This window comes from Bombus pascuorum, chromosome 12, assembly GCF_905332965.1.
Source record: "Bombus pascuorum chromosome 12, iyBomPasc1.1, whole genome shotgun sequence".
In the NCBI taxonomy this organism is placed as follows: domain Eukaryota; kingdom Metazoa; phylum Arthropoda; class Insecta; order Hymenoptera; family Apidae; genus Bombus; species Bombus pascuorum.
The window spans coordinates 7,810,647-7,829,559 of record NC_083499.1 but is presented as its reverse complement, the minus strand read 5'-3'; the positions used below and the strand labels follow the sequence as shown (position 1 = coordinate 7,829,559).

The following is an 18,913-nucleotide window of genomic DNA, read 5'->3' as shown; positions in this document are numbered from 1 at the left end:
ACAACATCAATAACAACGCAACGTGGTACATTGTTATAGTTTTCGTACAGAATTGATTGCAGTACTCGTGAAAAATATATCGTTGGAGAGAAAGTGTCGTTCTCGTTACGTAAAAAGGATCGTGTTTATATATAGGAACGATTTTATGAAACTGTTAATTTGCAACGTGTATAACATCGTCGATGTTGTTATTGTTGCAGAAGTTTTCAGTACTTTGCATATTAATGTATATGTTAAAAGTTACAAAAATTACATTTTATGTATGTATATCATTCATGTGAAATTCATATGAAATGAAAATATATTTTCAATGTAAACGATTCGTTTGTCCTTATGTCATGTATCTAACGTATGTAACTAAGGGAAGAAGATTGGAATTCAAATTGGACGATCGAATGATAATTCGTTTTTGCCGCCATTCCGCAGCTGAAACTGCAAAGAGGAAGCAAACTTCTCGATCGGTAAAGAGAACATCGTTCCGAGGAGGGGAATCGTAACGCAACAGGTTGCAGATACGCAGCAGGTATACCTTATAGCAAATGACGTCACGATGAGTCCGAGATAAAAAAAGTATCGAGGAAGATTCGGATATCTTTAAAAAGAAAGCAACAATTAAAGAGCTGTCGAGAAGACAGTATTCGGTAAACACAGGATAGAGTGATTGGCAACGTATGGCGATTGGTGGGATTTCACGTAGCCGAAGTCAAAGCCGATCGTGGTTTAGCCAAAGGTAGTTTTTCCACCTCTTTCAGTTGCTTCCACCTGGCACACCCGATTCGAACCGAAGCTCTCCGAGTGGACGAGTTAACGTGCCGGTCACCGCTGTGGCCTATTCTCTCAAACAATTACTGTTGCTTTTCGTGTCCCAGTTTATAGTGCGGTACGTGATCTTTCCTTTTTTCATGTTCATCGGTTTTTTCAAACGCTAAGCTTCGACGAGCTTCTCTAGTCACGTCGGACATGAAAAGCGCGCTTCACGTCGTATTCGAAGTGCAGTGCAGTGCCTCTTAATGGAGTGTGCCGACATCGTGTAGTCACTTTCGTCGTGTTTCTCGTTACTCGCATAAGGTACGTTCGAATTTATTCGTTTACTGAGAAACATCTTTTACACGAGACCAACGTCCATTTTCCGCAAGTAGATAATATTCGATTCGGAATGACAAAATTGTTCTGGTAGCTATTTCACAGATCGGAAACGAAACTCTTAAGTTACTGCCGAGTTGCGTCCGTTTTTACCTCTAGATCAGACGATTACGATAGACGTTATATGTATGTACATAATTTTATTACCGCGTTATTACAGCCTTTGAAACGGACGTTGATATCTACCGAGTTCTCAAATATCAAGTACCATCGCCATTTATTTTTCAAACCTTACACGAATATCAAGTATTCGTCTTTGTAAATGAATTTTTTACGCGAAGGATAGTGTTAAAAGGATCAAAAGGAGAATAGAATACCAACGATTCCACGTAATTACGGTCCATACGTGTAAGTGTACAGAACGAGTGTTAAAATACCACATGTAATAAGTAAATGAGATAAGACTTGAATTCAGATAAAAAAAAAAGTAATATTTCACGTCTTGAATCTTGAGATGTTTACCAAAAGATCGCGTACTCTACACTTACGTCTGATTAATCCGGACCGAATCATTTTCTCCACTATCGGCAGAGTTTCAAACTCGCGTGTACTCTTTCGCGGGAAAGAACGTAAATTTGTGTTGAATCGGTGTAAAGAAACGTATAAAGGAAAACGTTGTTTGTTTTCGGAGATCGTGTGGACGTTCGTTTTATTGCATGAAATCAGAAGACAATCGCAGAATATAAAGAAAATTAAAATAGAACGAAGATGCACACGTGGAAAAAGATCGTGACGTAAGAAATAAATCTCTGAACGAGTGCGATCACAGCGAGTAAAAAAACTATGCAAGTAGGATCTTAGTGGTGTCATTAGGAAATGCAAATCAAAGTTATTTGTTCTGTAACGTGTTGGAATAGAAAGCATTGGTTTTGCTGGTTTTTAATCGAATCGCAACGGTTCGTAACGTACCACGTAGAAACGCGTGTCGTTCGATCGCCCATTAAAGTCTCCCGTAGGCGGTGCATACATCCTCCGTTCTGTTCTCCTGATATTTTCAAAGTCAACGATTGCGACGTCTTTCCACGTGTGCCAAGTTCAAGGGTATATATCGCTTTCCGAATCCTTTTTCTTACTTAAAAGGTCGCGGTGTATTTTGTCGCATTCTTAATTTAACACGGCGTTACACGAACTATTTGGACTTTTCTCGATTTCTAAAACGAGTCGGACGTCGATGATTCGTCGTAATAAGAGAAGAGAAGAAAAGAAAAGAAGGAAATACGAAAAAGTAAAGAATGCCGAACAGTTCGTCGACCCGAGAGTTATTCGTGCGAGCATAATAGAAGCAAATTCATCCGTGTCGTCTTTTGACGAACGAAATCGATGCTAGTGACGCGTAAATTGCAATTTCTTTGCATTCGATCGAGCTTTCTTCGAGTTAATAACTTATAAGGTTCAACTCTCCTCGGTTTAATCTGACGCTCGATACGGCTTCGTAAGAGTCTAACGCGATTCCATTCGAGTCGACTCGTTCTCGATTAATTTTCTTTGGTAAGTCGTATCGTTGTGAACAAGAGCTGCAAATCGACGGAGTTACTCCGTAAGAGAAGGGAGATCGATCTCATGGTAAGAATCCTCGATGGATGTTCTCGAAAGGTGTACGGCTGAGTGGTAGCAGCAGAAACTGCCTAACCCACTTTTGCGAACAGGTTTATGCTTGTGCTGCTTCCACTGTAACGGTGATCAGCCGGACATCATCATCGCACGCTGGAACGATTTTTCTCCGTATAGATTCGCATAAGGGACTTCGATTCGATTATCAGCACGTAGAGTCAGTCCGCCGCAGTAGCCATTCTTTCCGTTCGTTCGTCCAATTCAGTTCTCGGAATTTCATACTTTTTTTGCTGATGTCTGCTCGCCCGTCTTATTATCAACGATGTTATCTATCCCCTAATATCTATGCTCGAGATGCTTCCCTTTTCGTTTTGTTGCACGATTGCACCAGCACAGCAAAAAAAAGAAAAAAAAAAGAAAAGAAAGAAAAATTGAAGGAAAAAATGAGCACATAAAAGAAGAGAGAACGAGAGAAAGAAGAAAGTTTTGTTTTCTTTCAGGCGGAGTGCCGACAACGACGATTTGAGAGATGGTCATCGTCACGCGGGTAAGTATCATCGTAATAGGTTTTCATTTCGCGCATCTTCTTCTTTGTCCTGGATGATTAGTAGTAAATCAGTGTGTCAAACACGCAACACCGAAGAATGCGAAAAACCTACGATGATCCAGCGTTCGCGCGTAATGTTACCGCTTTCTTCATCGCGTTCTTCGAAGACGGTCAGTAGGAATCTGTGACAAGTGAAAATGACGGAGATCGACCACCATCTTCAGATTCTTTCCTCGCATGAAAAATCATGCGCTGAGGGAACACGTCCAAGCAACGCTCGAAGTAAATCTGTGTGTTACTCGTTGGTTTGATTGCCCGCGGATCAACGGAGAGTCTTAGGAACCAGAAATGAAAAATTTATCCGTTCGTTTAGCGATATTCAACGATCGCGAATACGAAGTGAATCTAAACTAAAAGTTTCGCTCAAGCGCGATACGTAAGTATATGTGGAAAAGGGGAATACGTGCTTGAAACGAGATCGCTTCCCGCGTCTTTCCGTCACGTTCGTTGCCGTGGATAATCTCTTGTTCGCAAAGAACAGAGGCCGTGTTTCGATCTGATCGATTGGAGAAAAAAGTCGATGTCGCCATATCGTCGACGATGCCCAGTCGACGCAGCCGCAACGTGGGATGAGACGAATAGTCGGTTAATTAGGCATAGTTAACGGTCCTTCGTCACTTGGCGTATGCCCTGAACAGCGGCTTAGCATTTCACGCGAGCAAACCAGCCGTCGTATAACGGGACGCGAATCGTTTTGCCGGACACGCGTTTGTACCCTCGATCGTAATTCCATTCCTTCCCCGTGGCGGACGCGCACGCGTCCATATACTATCACGTTATACAGGCTTGTCTTCTACCACGGCAAGCGGCCCGCGAACGAACGAACCTTTTTCGAATTTCCCGTGTCATCCGATCCTAACCTCGAAGGAGAATCCATGTTCGGATACCGTCAGAGAGATACGCGACTGCGAATTGTTCACGCGAGAGTACGAGACGGAAAGAACGCAAGTCAGGCTTTTTCATAGACTCGGCCGGCCGAAAGTAAAACCGACTGGCAAAGCCAAATTGAACGGAGACTGGCTTCGTGGTAACGAGCGGACGAGCTCTTCCGATGTGGTTCCGGTGAGGTGAACAATCGGAACGTATACGAATATCAGGCACAGTCTGTGCGTTCGTATAGTCGTATCCGTAAAGCGTAGGCTAACTTAGAGGTTCTAAAATTACCTTTCGGTTGGAACGAACACGGTTTTCGTTTCCATCGCTCGAACGACGTCGATCGATCGGCTTCTAAGAGAAAATATACCGATTCCGACTTTTCGCTCTGGCAGATACCTCGCAAGAAATGAACATTCTCGCGATATTGGAGGAAGCCGCGGTTTGAGAATAACTGCGCGACGATCGTAGAAACGTACCAAAACGGATGCATGGATGCGCGCGGAGGGTAGCCACGAACCAACGATGTAAACGATTATACGCGGAACCGTGGAAGCGCCGCACGAGTCTCGTGAAAATTTGGTGCACGTGCGCAGCCATTGCCGATCTCGATCATCGATATATATCCGATCGTTGGCGACGATTTATGCATAGGAGCGCGAACGAAACGAAAGGACCGAAAAAAGCTTTTTCGGCCGACGACACGCTCGATGAATTCGCCTGCACGGAATCAACGTCGCGTGACTCGCGAAAACTTCGTCGTTCGCTGAAGCGCCGAAGCGTTCGAGACGAAAGCTCGAAGTGCGATCGATCGCATCGTATCGAACTATGCGTAAAATTGCGTCGCTGGAAGCCGGAACGATACGCGTTTACTCGGCTAATTATATTATCGGTGGTTGTGCGAACCAACGGTAGAGGGGAGCGAGGAATAATCTATCGATTCCAAAGAAACGAGAAATTGTACACAGTACGTGCGTACGCTATTCGATCGCATCGATTCGTTGGCTGAGGATAGTGGCTGTGGTGTACGAATTATGGCGGCAACTTTCGAGTGTCCATCAAAAAAGCAGACGCACGATTTTCGTCTGTAGCAGCCGTTCCTTTTACATTATACTTGCTATATATACTGTTGTACACGGCTATATTCGTAGAATTCGTGGCAACAGATGCGTCGCGCGTGATGTTTTGAAACTTGATCCCTCGCGATCGCGAACATGAGCGCGGATTAGTTGTATAAAGCGAAAAGAAAGAGAGAAAGAAAGAGGAAAAGAAGAAGACGCGCGTCTATCGACGTTCGAATGTTAAGACGCGAGCGATTTTTTTATCGGTTGTTATTAGAACGTGTGCTCGTAAGCGTCGATATTCCCGCGGCATGTCCGAAACAAAAGGAGGAAATTACCGGTGAACGAAATTACGTTGCAGGGAGATTACATATGGATCGAACCAATCTCAGGAAGAGAATTTGACGTTGCGATCGGAGCACGAGTAATTTCCGCGGAAGGCAGACGCATTCAAGTGAAAGACGACGATAACAAGGTAATCGTTACCTACTTTCCGCATTCACCAAATTTCTCGACTCGACTCGACTCGACTCGACGTGACGTCGAAAAGTTGTTGCTCGTTTCTCTTGCCTATCGGCAAATTATAAGTACGATATCGATGTCGAGAAAGTGTTTGAACTCGTCTCGCCAATGAATTCATTCGGGAATTTCCAGGAACAATGGCTGACTCCGGAAAGGCGAATAAAGGCGATGCATGCCACTTCTGTGCAAGGTGTAGAAGACATGATCAGCTTAGGAGACCTCCATGAAGCTGGTATTCTAAGGAATCTGTTGATTCGTTACAACGAGAATCTCATATATGTACGTAAACGAGTCTTGGTAGGCGATAGTCTCTCGAAGGTCTATCGCTTTTACGTACACCCGGTTTTACAGCCTACAGCCGCCGTAATTTCATTTAAGCTATCGTTTTTGCGCAGACCTATACGGGTTCCATTCTAGTCGCCGTGAATCCGTATCAAATATTACCGATTTATACCGCTGAACAAATCAAACTGTACAAGGATCGTAAAATCGGAGAGCTGCCGCCACACATATTTGCCATCGGAGACAATAGTTACGCGCATATGAATCGATACGGTCAAGATCAGTGCATAGTTATCAGGTATCGACCATCGCTTTATTTCTTCTTCCGTGAAATATTTCGAGCGGCTCTCTTCTCTTCTTCTATATTTTTCTATTTAGACATGATTTGTCAAATGCACGAATATTTGTGTCTTAGCGGGGAAAGCGGAGCCGGCAAAACGGAAAGTACAAAACTAATTTTGCAATATTTGGCAGCGATTAGTGGCAAGCATTCTTGGATCGAACAGCAAATTTTGGAAGCAAATCCCATCTTGGAAGGTAAACGCCTCTCTCGATCGTCGCGTCGCGATAGACAAAGACACAGACGTTATTCACCTTATCTATGGTTTCTCGTTCATAGCGTTCGGCAATGCCAAGACGGTACGAAACGACAATTCGTCTCGCTTTGGGAAATACATCGACATTCATTTCAACGAACAAGGGGTGATAGAAGGAGCAAAAATCGAGCAATATCTTTTGGAGAAATCGCGAATAGTCTCGCAAAGCCTGGACGAGAGAAATTATCATGTATTCTATTGTATGCTGGCTGGTCTTTCGAAAGAAGAGAAATTGAAACTGGAACTGGAAGATGCCTCTTCGTACAAGTATCTAACGGGGGTAATGTTTCGATTTCGTTCAAGCGTTATAGCATCGAATGTTTCGAATCTAGAATCGAAGGTTTTTCTTCTCAGGGTGGCAGTATCACGTGCGAGGGGCGGGACGATGCCGCGGAGTTTGCCGACATTAGATCAGCCATGAAAGTTTTGCTGTTTTCCGACACGGAAATATGGGAGATACTTAAGCTGTTGGCTGCCCTATTGCACATGGGAAACGTCAAATACAGAGCCACCGTCGTAGGTAAGCAACGTAATTCGTATAACGTTAAAACGTTTCGATTGTCTTCCTAATTTAAATACGTACGATCTACTTTTTAGATAATTTGGACGCTACTGAAATTCCGGAACAGACAAATGTGCAGAGGGTAGCGCACTTACTGGGCGTACCCGTTCAATCTTTGATAGACGCTCTAACTCGAAAAACGATATTCGCTCACGGTGAGACTGTTGTAAGTAAGGAATAATTCGCGTTACGTTCCTATACAGACGGGACGATAAATACGAAGTGTCACACTGCGACAATTACAGTAGAAAATACTTTCCTCTTGTTGAGCCGAATTGTAACGTGTGCACGCAGGTGTCTACGTTGTCCAGGGACCAATCGGTGGATATCAGAGACGCATTCGTCAAGGGAATATACGGACGATTGTTCGTGCATATCGTGAAAAAGATAAACGAAGCGATCTATAGGCCCAAGAACATGTCCAGAAGCGCCATAGGTGTATTGGATATATTCGGCTTTGAAAATTTCAATCACAATAGCTTCGAGCAATTTTGCATCAACTATGCCAATGAAAATCTGCAACAATTTTTCGTGCAACATATCTTTAAGCTGGAACAAGAAGAATACAATCACGAAGGTATCAACTGGCAGCATATCGAGTTCGTCGACAATCAGGATGCGCTCGATTTGATAGCTATCAAGCAGTTGAACATCATGGCCTTGATAGACGAAGAATCAAAGTTTCCGAAGGGTACGGACCAGACCATGTTAGCTAAGATACACAAAACGCACGGCAGTCATCGGAATTATTTAAAACCAAAATCAGACATTAATACGTCGTTCGGCCTTAATCACTTCGCCGGTGTCGTGTTCTACGATACCAGAAGCTTCCTCGAGAAGAACAGGGACACGTTTAGCGCCGATTTATTGCAGCTGATTCACATATCGTCGAATAAATTTTTGCAGGCCTGTTTCGCCGAGGACATCGGTATGGGATCAGAGACTAGGAAACGAGCACCTACTCTGTCCACACAGTTCAAGAAATCCTTGGACTCCCTGATGAAAACATTGTGCAGTTGCCAACCTTTCTTCATCAGATGTATCAAACCGAACGAGTACAAGAAACCGATGATGTTCGACAGAGGACTTTGTTGTCGACAATTGAGATACTCCGGCATGATGGAAACGATTCGAATTCGTAGAGCTGGTTATCCGATCAGACATTCCTTCCCGGAGTTCGTGGAGAGATATCGGTTTCTCATTCCGGGTATACCTCCGGCGCATAAGGTCGACTGTCACGCGGTTACATCTAAAATCTGTCACATAGTATTGGGAAGATCGGATTATCAACTCGGACATACGAAAGTGTTTCTCAAAGACGCTCACGACTTGTTCTTGGAGCAGGAACGCGATCGCGTTTTAACGCGGAAGATTCTAATCTTACAACGCAATATACGTGGCTGGGTTTACAGAAGAAGATTCCTTCGCATGAGAGCAGCCGCGACTGTCGTCGAAAAATACTGGAGGGGCTACGCGCAACGACAACGATACAAACGTATGCGTATCGGTTACATGCGACTTCAAGCGCTGATCAGATCGCGAGTGTTATCGCACAGATTCAGGCATCTCAGGGGACACATAGTCGCTCTTCAAGCCCGAGCCAGAGGCCACCTGGTACGGAAAATGTACCAAAAGAAATTGTGGGCGATCGTGAAGATACAAGCTCACGTTCGAAGATTGATCGCGCAAAGACGCTACAAAAAGATCAAGTATGAGTATCGGTTGCACGTCGAAGCGTTGAGGCTTCGAAAGAAAGAAGAGCGGGAGTTGAAGGACCAAGGGAATAAACGGGCGAAAGAAATTGCCGAGCAGAACTATAGAGAACGAATGCAAGAATTGGAAAGAAAAGAGATAGAGATGGAACTGGAAGACCGGCGCAGAATGGAGATTAAGAAGAATCTAATAAACGATGCAGCCAAAAAACAAGACGAACCGGTCGACGATAGTAAATTGGTCGAGGCGATGTTTGATTTTCTACCGGATTCGAGCAGCGAGGCTCCAACACCTGCTAGGGAAACCTCTGTATTCAATGATCTACCTGCGCCAAAGGCAGACCAACAGGAGATCATCAGCCCCGTTCAAACAGCATCGGAGGACGAGGAAGATTTATCGGAATTCAAGTTTCAAAAATTCGCGGCAACTTACTTTCAAGGGAATATTACGCATCAGTATTCGAGGAAACCTCTGAAGCACCCTTTGTTGCCTTTGCACACGCAAGGAGATCAGTTGGCTGCCCAAGCACTGTGGATCACGATACTTCGTTTCACCGGAGACTTACCCGAGCCTAGATTTCACACGATGGACAGAGATACGACCTCGGTCATGTCGAAGGTCACAGCGACTCTTGGCCGTAATTTTATACGAAGCAAAGAGTTCCAAGAGGCGCAAATGATGGGCGTCGATCCGGAAACGTTTCTCAGACAAAAACCACGATCGATAAGACATAAGTTGGTGTCGTTAACGCTGAAACGAAAAAACAAATTGGGCGAGGATGTCAGACGGAAACTACAAGAGGACGAATACACGGCGGATAGTTATCAGTCCTGGCTGGAAGCGAGACCTACCTCGAACCTCGAGAAGCTTCATTTCATTATCGGCCATGGAATATTGCGCGCGGAATTAAGAGACGAGATATACTGTCAAATATGCAAACAACTGACCAACAACCCATCCAAATCGTCGCACGCTCGCGGCTGGATCTTACTATCGCTCTGCGTCGGATGTTTCGCTCCGTCCGAAAAATTCGTCAATTACTTGCGAGCATTCATCAGGGAGGGACCACCCGGATATGCACCGTACTGCGAGGATCGACTCAAGAGAACGTTCAACAACGGTACGCGAAACCAACCGCCAAGCTGGTTGGAGCTTCAAGCGACCAAATCCAAGAAACCAATTATGTTGCCGATCACGTTTATGGACGGTAACACTAAAACGCTGCTCGCTGATTCCGCCACCACCGCCAGAGAACTGTGCAACCAGCTTTCCGATAAGATATCGTTGCGCGACCAGTTCGGATTTTCTCTTTATATCGCGTTGTTTGATAAAGTCTCGTCGCTCGGCAGCGGCGGTGACCACGTGATGGATGCCATCTCGCAGTGTGAGCAATACGCCAAGGAACAAGGTGCTCAAGAACGGAATGCTCCGTGGAGATTGTTCTTCAGAAAGGAGATATTCGCACCTTGGCACGAACCCACCGAAGATCAAGTCGCTACCAATTTAATTTATCAACAGGTAGTTAGGGGAGTAAAATTCGGCGAGTATCGTTGCGATAAGGAAGAAGATTTAGCGATGATCGCCGCCCAACAATATTACATCGAATATCACACCGACATGAACGTCGATAGACTTTACACTCTTTTGCCGAATTACATACCGGACTATTGCCTGACCGGTATCGACAAAGCAATCGAAAGATGGGGTCATCTGGTTCTCCAGGCGTATAAAAAGGTGACCGTACTTACGATAATTGATCGAAACATATTTCCACGCTCGCTTGTACGTTTCTTCTATCGACGATAATGACGAAACGATTTTTCTTCTTGCAGAGTTATTATTTAAAGGAAAAAGTACCTGCTTTGCGGGTTAAAGAGGATATCGTAGGGTATGCGAAGTTCAAGTGGCCATTACTCTTTTCTCGCTTCTACGAAGCGTACAGAAATTCCGGGCCGAATTTGCCGAAAAACGACGTTATCATAGCCGTGAATTGGACCGGAGTGTACGTCGTAGACGATCAAGAACAAGTACTTCTCGAATTGTCGTTTCCCGAAATCACCACCGTGTCTAGTCAGAAGTACGTACCCTTTACGATCGTCTCTTTTCCACTCTTATTTTATCTTTCGATTCTACCGTAACTTTCAGAACGAATAAAATGTTCACGCAAACGTTCAACTTGTCAACGGTGCGAGGAGAGGAATTCACTTTTCAAAGTCCTAACGCCGAAGACATTCGCGATCTGGTGGTATACTTTTTAGAAGGTTTGAAGAAACGTAGCAAATACGTTATCGCTTTGCAAGATTACAAAGCACCAGGCGAAGGTTCGTCGTTCTTGACCTTTCAAAAGGGGGATCTTATCATTCTGGAGGACGAGAGTACCGGTGAAACTGTCCTCAATTCGGGATGGTGCATCGGCACTTGCGAAAGAACCGGAGAAAAAGGCGATTTTCCAGCCGAGACAGTATACGTTTTGCCCTCGCTAACGAAACCACCAAACGATATTTTAGTAAGGCTAACACGTGTCTTCTCCGCGCGATCTCTTTGTTTTTCTTTTTATCTATTCTTTCTTTTATACGAATTAAACGAATCTCGTTGATCGATCCCTCTTTCAGTCTCTATTCAGCATCGAAGGAACGGAAAATGGCCGCAAATTATATCCACAGCAAGTAAATGGAGTAGAATCCCGTGACAAACCTCATACCCTTTTAGAATACGCTATTGATCACTTCCGGTAAATGACGCTTGTCCGTAAATACGCAACGACTCTTTCACGCTATGAATTATAATAGAGAGATATTTCACGCTCGTTACAGAACACCGCCAAAGAGGACTATGTCAAAGGCGTTGACTCTATCAACAGCGCGACGCGGACACACCGACGAATTGTGGCATCATTCCAGAGATCCTATTAAACAACCTCTCTTAAAGAAGTTGATATCGAAAGAAGAATTAGCCGAGGAAGCGTGTTTCGCTTTTAACGCGATTTTGAAATACATGGGTGATTTGCCAACGAAAAGACCGCGTATCGGCAACGAGTATACGGATCTTATTTTTGACGGACCATTGAAAAACGAAATTCTTCGAGACGAAATTTATTGTCAAATCATGAAACAACTAACCGATAATCGAAATAGACTGAGCGAAGAACGTGGTTGGGAATTGATGTGGCTTGCCACCGGTCTCTTCACTTGCAGCCAAAGTCTCTTAAAAGTAAAATATCTCGTCTACGTGATATATTCGTGGATGTATTCGTTCGATTTACATGTGTTTCTGTTCTTTGTCAGGAATTGACTCTGTTTTTACGCACGAGACGGCATCCCATATCTCAGGATTCTTTACAAAGGCTACAAAAAACCTTACGTAACGGTCAACGAAAATATCCTCCACACCAAGTGGAAGTAGAAGCTATACAGCACAAAACGACGCAAATATTTCACAAAGTTTATTTTCCTGATGACACGGACGAAGTGCGTATGCTTTAAGCAACTATTTTATCTCAATTTTATCCATTTCAAGAACAGTTATCTAACTTTCGCCGATTATTTTCCAATTTATTTCTATGCATAGGCGTTCGAAGTGGATTCGTCAACGAGAGCTAAAGATTTTTGTCAAAATATAGCGCAAAGACTGAACTTACGCTCTGCAGAAGGATTCAGTCTGTTTGTGAAGATTGCCGATAAAGTCATCTCGGTTCCAGAAGGAGATTTCTTCTTCGACTTTGTACGACATTTGACGGATTGGATAAGAAAAGCTCGACCCTCTCGCGATGGTACATATTTGTTATAACTTTTCACTAATCATAAATGCAACACAAAGAAACGTAATAAAAGTTCCATATATTTTGCTTAGGTGTATCACCTCAATTTACGTATCAAGTATTTTTCATGAAGAAATTGTGGACCAACACTGTTCCCGGTAAAGATAGGAACGCAGACCTCATCTTCCACTTTCACCAAGAGCTTCCTAAATTATTAAGAGGTAAAAGTTGCGTTCCAACGCCTTTAAAGCATTTTGTCGTATCGTAAATTATTACCCGGCTTGATCATTTTACACAATTATACTCTTTACGTATGTATCTCTCCTTATAGGTTACCATAAATGTACCAAGGAAGAAGCATCCAGATTAGCAGCACTAGTGTACAGAGTTCGTTTTGGTGAAAGCAAGCAGGAACTTCAAGCTATTCCGTAAGTGGAATACGCGTTATAATTTGTTGTGGCACATAGTTACGTACAAGCTTATATTTAGAAAAACAACGTAGTAACGTAAGATTTTCCCTAGGCAAATGTTAAGAGAACTTATACCTGGAGATTTAGTAAAGGTACAAAGTTCTAACGATTGGAAGAGATCGATAATAGCAGCGTACAATCAGGATGCTGGTAAGATATTGTTTCAATCGTGTTTGAGCGCACAGTCGATACTTATTTACTTTTTCTCTATATGTTACATGGAATTGCAAGGTAAATAGATAAATAAAATTTTCCGTAGGTATGAGTCCAGAAGATGCCAAAATAACGTTTTTGAAAATAGTTTATCGATGGCCAACGTTTGGTTCAGCCTTTTTCGAAGTCAAGCAAAGCACAGAACCAAATTATCCAGAATTATTGTTAATCGCTATAAATAAGCACGGTGTAAGTCTTATACATCCACAAACGAAAGTAAGTGAACACATTTGTCTTATCTATAATTATTTAGAAATCATACCTAAAAATGTTACCTGTGAACATTTATTTTCATAGGATATACTAGTAACGCATCCGTTTACAAGAATCTCAAATTGGTCGTCGGGTAATACCTATTTTCATATGACGATTGGAAATTTAGTCAGAGGTTCGAAACTATTGTGCGAAACTTCACTCGGATACAAAATGGATGATCTATTAACTTCATATATTTCGTTAATGCTCACGAATATGAATAAACAGCGCACGATACGGATAAAGTAAAAGCGATCCTGCTCGATCATATCGCTTTGTGGTCGCCATTCGTAAAATTAAGCATACACGAAATGAGAGAGTCAATAAAGTGAAATATAAAAAAAGAAGAAATACCAGGTAATTTAACGATTGTGATTAAAAACGATCGACACGGATCCGGTCTATGTTGTTTATAGAAGATTTATTTAAATAGCAATCCTTTTCGATATAACAATGATTTCTGTAACTATAGACACTCGCGAAAAATACAATTTTTTACACAAAGAATATTGATAAGCACAATAGCAAACTTCATACAATAACAAATGTTTCATACATGTGTTCTCTTTATACATTTTTTATTATATACATATCCAATATATATATATATATACACACATTACACATACATACGTACGTGTATATGTATGTATGTATATATATATACTCTATATTCTTATATCCATCGTCGTTCAATTGTTGCAACGACTGAGAGCGTAAAGGAAATCATAGTGCACGTGTACACAAGTAATTAGTTTAAAAGATTGTATATGATTTATTTACAAATAAGATTCTCATATAGTTTTGTAAAATATTGTTTTAATTCGTAAGTGAGAGAAAGAAAGTGTGCGTGTGTATGTGAGAGAGAAATACAATGAAAGAACTTCAGGTTCAAACCTAGTTTGATATTGGGATATAATCCGAAACAATTCCACGTCTGCGAAAAGTTATTGAAAAATTGGCAACTTAACTTAATGTAACGCTTGAACGTAACTTAAAATAGTTTTCCAATGTAACGAATTGTAATGATTACTCAATGATTATCCGTCCACTGATACGTATAAGGATGTAATTATTATTAACTCGCAATTTATTACTGTGAATAAAGATAATCGTATTCTTCAGGTACTTGGTGCAAATTTTAATCGTGGGTAAATTCCCATGGTATACATGTATACCGACATTCCTCTTTTACAATGGATCTCTTCAGGAAGACAATTCTCAAAGCGATTTTATCTCACTTCCTGCTGCAGATAATTATATTCGATGGTATCTAGAAAAGAGCCTGTATAGCTTCGACCAAGTCGAGGAGTCAAAAAACGAATTGTTTCTAGTTAATAATTTTTAGTTCTCATATCAAGAAATTTCGTTGCTTTGGCCGAAACGTATTATTGTGTTTCGCATACAATAATATTATATACTACTTTTTCAAAGTACACCTCAGCTTGGGATTTGGAAATAACGTGTAGGTCATGAAGTAAAGACTTTATTATATAAATCTGACCAATTTATTGTAAAACATAGAGAGACATAAAAACGTATATATTTAGATTTTTCTTTTGTTGCATCCATTAAAAATGCACCGCTACATATCGTATTTTCGCGCGAATAAGCATATTGTCTTCTCTGTGGATGATGTCAAGAATTTCGTTAGAAAAATCGAGATATCGATAATCTGTGAGATTAATAAGAGAAGCGTGCACAATATTTTACGTCTACGTTAAAAAAGCAATCAAAGGTTTCATTGACGAAATAATATAACAATTATGAAAATAAATAATCGTCGGTAAAATAAAATAGCGATAGTTGGTTAGCGCACGAAATCGATCGAAATAGTAAATTGCAATTTCGGCAAGATACTAACGATTTTCTTCAATCGGATTAAATCTAGAATTAAATCTAGAATAATTTCTACGTTGCACATAAATAAAGTTTCATAAACTTAATATGTAGTCCGTCTGAAATATTACGTACATTACGTATCACGAGAAAAATACGAATATAATGTTCCATCAATTTTGCATTAATGCGTATACTGTGTAAAATAGTAAATTAAATACGTTTGAAATATTCATGATATAAAAGAAAGAAACTGAATGGATGGAAATTTTCAATTGGTCTGTAAAAGATGAATTAGTCGTTTGCATATTTGCATCACGTATGTAGTTCGTATCTTGGCGGATATTTGCAAGTCATTTGTATTTCTCGATAAATAAAAATGAAATGCCTTTAAAAATTATTTGATACTATATTTTTATAAATGTAAAAAGTATCAGCAAGAGCATTCTGAAATCTACGTTTTTACATACAATGTGTATTGCGATAATTGTGGTAGAAATTCGGTAAATTTTAAACCAAATATAGATTCCTTCGGTAACAAGACCAGATTTTTCGAAGAACGAATCTGCGGTAATCGATGAGAAATGTACAACCACTTCCAGTGATCGATATGCAATTGTACGGTCTAAGCCGTTAAGTCTCGATGGCTAATCTAATACAACGGAGAGATTTAATAGCGTGTTTTGTTTCGTCGTTTAATGAGCGAACAAATTTTCGAGCTTATTCTCCCCTCCCCATCATATTCCTTTTACCAAGTAATAGCTAAATATATTCACATTCGTAAAAAGCTCTTAATTCTAAGGTCGCTATAAATTCTAATCCCTGTGTGTAATTCTGTATCAACACTTAAAGCTAGGTACCTACGTATTTATGAACATAGGGAAACGATTCTCGGTACCGCACACTGTACATATTCAACGTAGCGTCGTAACGCAATAAAATGCAACGTAATGCGACACAACGCAACGCAATGCAACGAAATGGTTGCTACGTGCTGCTTTTTGTATTGTCTAAACTTGTTGCCGCACTGTCGACTCGGAGCAATAGGTCTTTCACTGCGTAGGTAGTCACTGAGTTAACATCGTTGCCGACTGGCTCGTTGTTATCGATAGAAACAACTGGAATATCGTTCGAAGAATGAACGGAAACAACAGCGTTCGTCTCACTGACTCGTAAACTTTGGTGATGCGCACTGTAATTGTCTAGGAAACATCAGAGACCCGATTGAGGGGGTTGATGGGTGTTCCAAGGTACGTCCGCGATCGCCGGTGGCATGTTCGGTTGATTGTGCATGCCGCGTGGTGCTCTCATAATTTCGTCTGCTGGCGGACAGTGAGGCCGAGGACCAGGTTCTGGAGTATAGGTAAACGTCAGACCGGTCGCGTAAATGATACCATCGTTGCGAACCAACGAGACAGGCACCTGAGTCGGTTGCCGCACCCACAGCCATTCACCCCTAAATTGCGATATATCTGGTACCACGCAAAGCATACTTTCCTGACATCTATACATAGTTTCTGCTTCCACGTCACCGAACCATACCTGAAGATTGGGCGTAAAATTATCTCCTGTCAATTCGAGCATTGCCACGTCCCCACCACCATTCAAGTGCAAGCTATGGACCAATGGTACCGGTGTCACCGGTGATCTAACTGGACCCATGCCTTCGAAAAATTGATACTCTGCCTTATCGGTGCTGATTATCGTCCAACAGGCACCGTCGTTTATCATCTCTTTATTTGCCTCCTTCGGACAAGGAGTAGCTTGAAATTGAATAATACGTTCTTGAGACAAACAGAGGTACATGTGATCCGTGTCTTTCATATAGAAAGCGCATTTATGCAGTTGCGAAACTGGATCGTCCGCCTCTAGACTGGCCATTTGCTTGTCCACTTTCCGAATTACTAAACGTGGAAGAGCCATTCCTGTTACCGAACATACCAATTTCACTGTACTACCGTAATGTACGTAGCCGTCTCGAACCTGAAACTCTTCCGATTCGCTCTCGTTATCGTCCAATAGGTGTATGGTGAACGCACCCCACTGCGTCGAACTGGCATGAAAATTTCCGTTTTCCACGTGAAGATAACGCGTGCTAACCGTTTGAGATCGTAACCGATTAAACAGCGCAACTTTTGTTCCGCTCGCTATACACAAATCGGCGTTTTTCAACGATTGTTTCTTCTTCGACGGCTTCGAGATCACTTTGATTCTTTTACTATGAAACACACCGATATCGTGTCCGCTACCGTAAAACATTTTCACCGAGAGCATAAAGTGCTTCCTTTTATCCGAATCCGAAATATAAAGCGTCTTTGCCGCGCAATACTGTTTACCATTGTTCAAATCCAGTTGTTGCATGTCTTGATCGGAATTCCCGATTCCGATAAAAGCGCAAAGCTGAGCGGACTGTTCGCTCTCTCCTTCGCGAAGCATTTGTTCTTGCCGCATTCTCCATCCATCACCGAACAAATAGATACATGGTGGTGGACAGAAGAATCTTTTTTCGTTGCCGTACGACTTCTGCGCAACCTTTGCATGAAGAATTACAATAACCATGTCGCTTCTATCGCGCAAATAACGTTCCATTGCTTCGCGTGTCAACCTTTGATCTTGATGATCCGGTCTATAGACACCGGATCCGAATCGAGGGTAAACCGACATGACCGAAGTCGGTGAAGGAGGAGATTGCATTCCATGTGCCATCGTCGGCAAACCAAACTGGTGTGGCATATTTAATCTTCGCTTCGATTCTCTCGACTATACAACAGAGTTGTTAGGTTGCTTGCAGACTATCCTTGTCATCTATGCATGTCATAATTGCCACTGCCTCTTTACCTGAAATACATTTCATCATGGCCAATTATAATCAATATTGTTTTTCATACTCGATATCGTTCTTACTTTTTCAAATATTCTCTTGTCAAGTAGATATTAGAAAGACACAAATATATCATTAAATCAAATTGAAATAAATATACATAAATGGGATCTTAATTTGTTATTGCAGATATCCAAATCTATACATATTACCCTAATTGTAAAAAACAGTTGTCTTTTTAACTATATATCTTTGAATAGACATAGATGCATAGGATTCTATTCGTGTAAGACTAGAGTGTGGGAAAGATTTTTGTTTTTCTCGATGCAAGATATAATTAACGTAAGGTATCTTTCTTTAAACGAGCTCCTAAGAATTGCTAGTCTTAGTACAGGAAAGAGGAAATGTACATATATACTGTGGGAACCAAGCTGAGCTCATTTTTCCTGCATGAATTAAATCACCCTTGTTCGTCGTGTCTATACAATCATATCCATGTACTTGTAAGTCTAAAGATGTTGTCTGATTAATTTTACATATGCTAAGGTGACTTCTCTAAATCTTCTTAATTTTCAAACACAGTATTGGTTACAAAGTACAATACTGCTCATCCATGTTACATATTACTATGTGTTTTACAAAGAACCA

General features: G+C 41.6%; 2 protein-coding genes across 9 annotated transcripts in view; one reads left to right on the top strand and one right to left on the bottom strand.

The window, feature by feature from the left end:
- The first annotated feature begins 569 nt into the window (after positions 1-569).
- On the top strand, positions 570-14,733 carry LOC132912688 (myosin-VIIa). 5 transcript variants are annotated; one of them, XM_060970321.1, is made up of 21 exons: positions 570-730; positions 3,195-3,241; positions 5,597-5,710; positions 5,890-6,036; positions 6,153-6,337; positions 6,455-6,576; positions 6,659-6,915; positions 6,990-7,155; positions 7,233-7,363; positions 7,492-10,644; positions 10,743-10,987; positions 11,056-11,416; positions 11,523-11,641; positions 11,724-12,120; positions 12,195-12,377; positions 12,478-12,679; positions 12,760-12,888; positions 12,999-13,095; positions 13,190-13,287; positions 13,397-13,566; positions 13,648-14,733. In XM_060970321.1, the coding sequence occupies exons 2-21, from the start codon at positions 3,224-3,226 to the stop codon at positions 13,852-13,854; spliced, it is 6,501 nt and encodes a 2,166-aa protein (XP_060826304.1). In that variant the 5' UTR covers positions 570-730; positions 3,195-3,223; the 3' UTR covers positions 13,855-14,733. The 5 variants fall into 5 exon arrangements, with proteins under 5 accessions (XP_060826304.1, XP_060826302.1, XP_060826305.1 ...); XM_060970319.1 differs by having other exon boundaries at positions 570-1,068; XM_060970322.1 differs by lacking the exon at positions 3,195-3,241 and having other exon boundaries at positions 570-1,068.
- LOC132912710 (suppressor of hairless protein) overlaps positions 14,357-18,913 on the bottom strand; it is a 26,959-nt gene continuing 22,402 nt past the window's right edge. For all 4 annotated transcript variants that reach the window (XM_060970382.1, XM_060970381.1, XM_060970380.1 and 1 more), the window contains exon 2: positions 14,357-18,282. In XM_060970382.1, the coding sequence (XP_060826365.1) occupies positions 16,657-18,177 (1,521 nt within the window). In that variant the 5' untranslated portion in view covers positions 18,178-18,282 and the 3' untranslated portion in view covers positions 14,357-16,656. The remainder of the gene's footprint in view (positions 18,283-18,913) is intronic.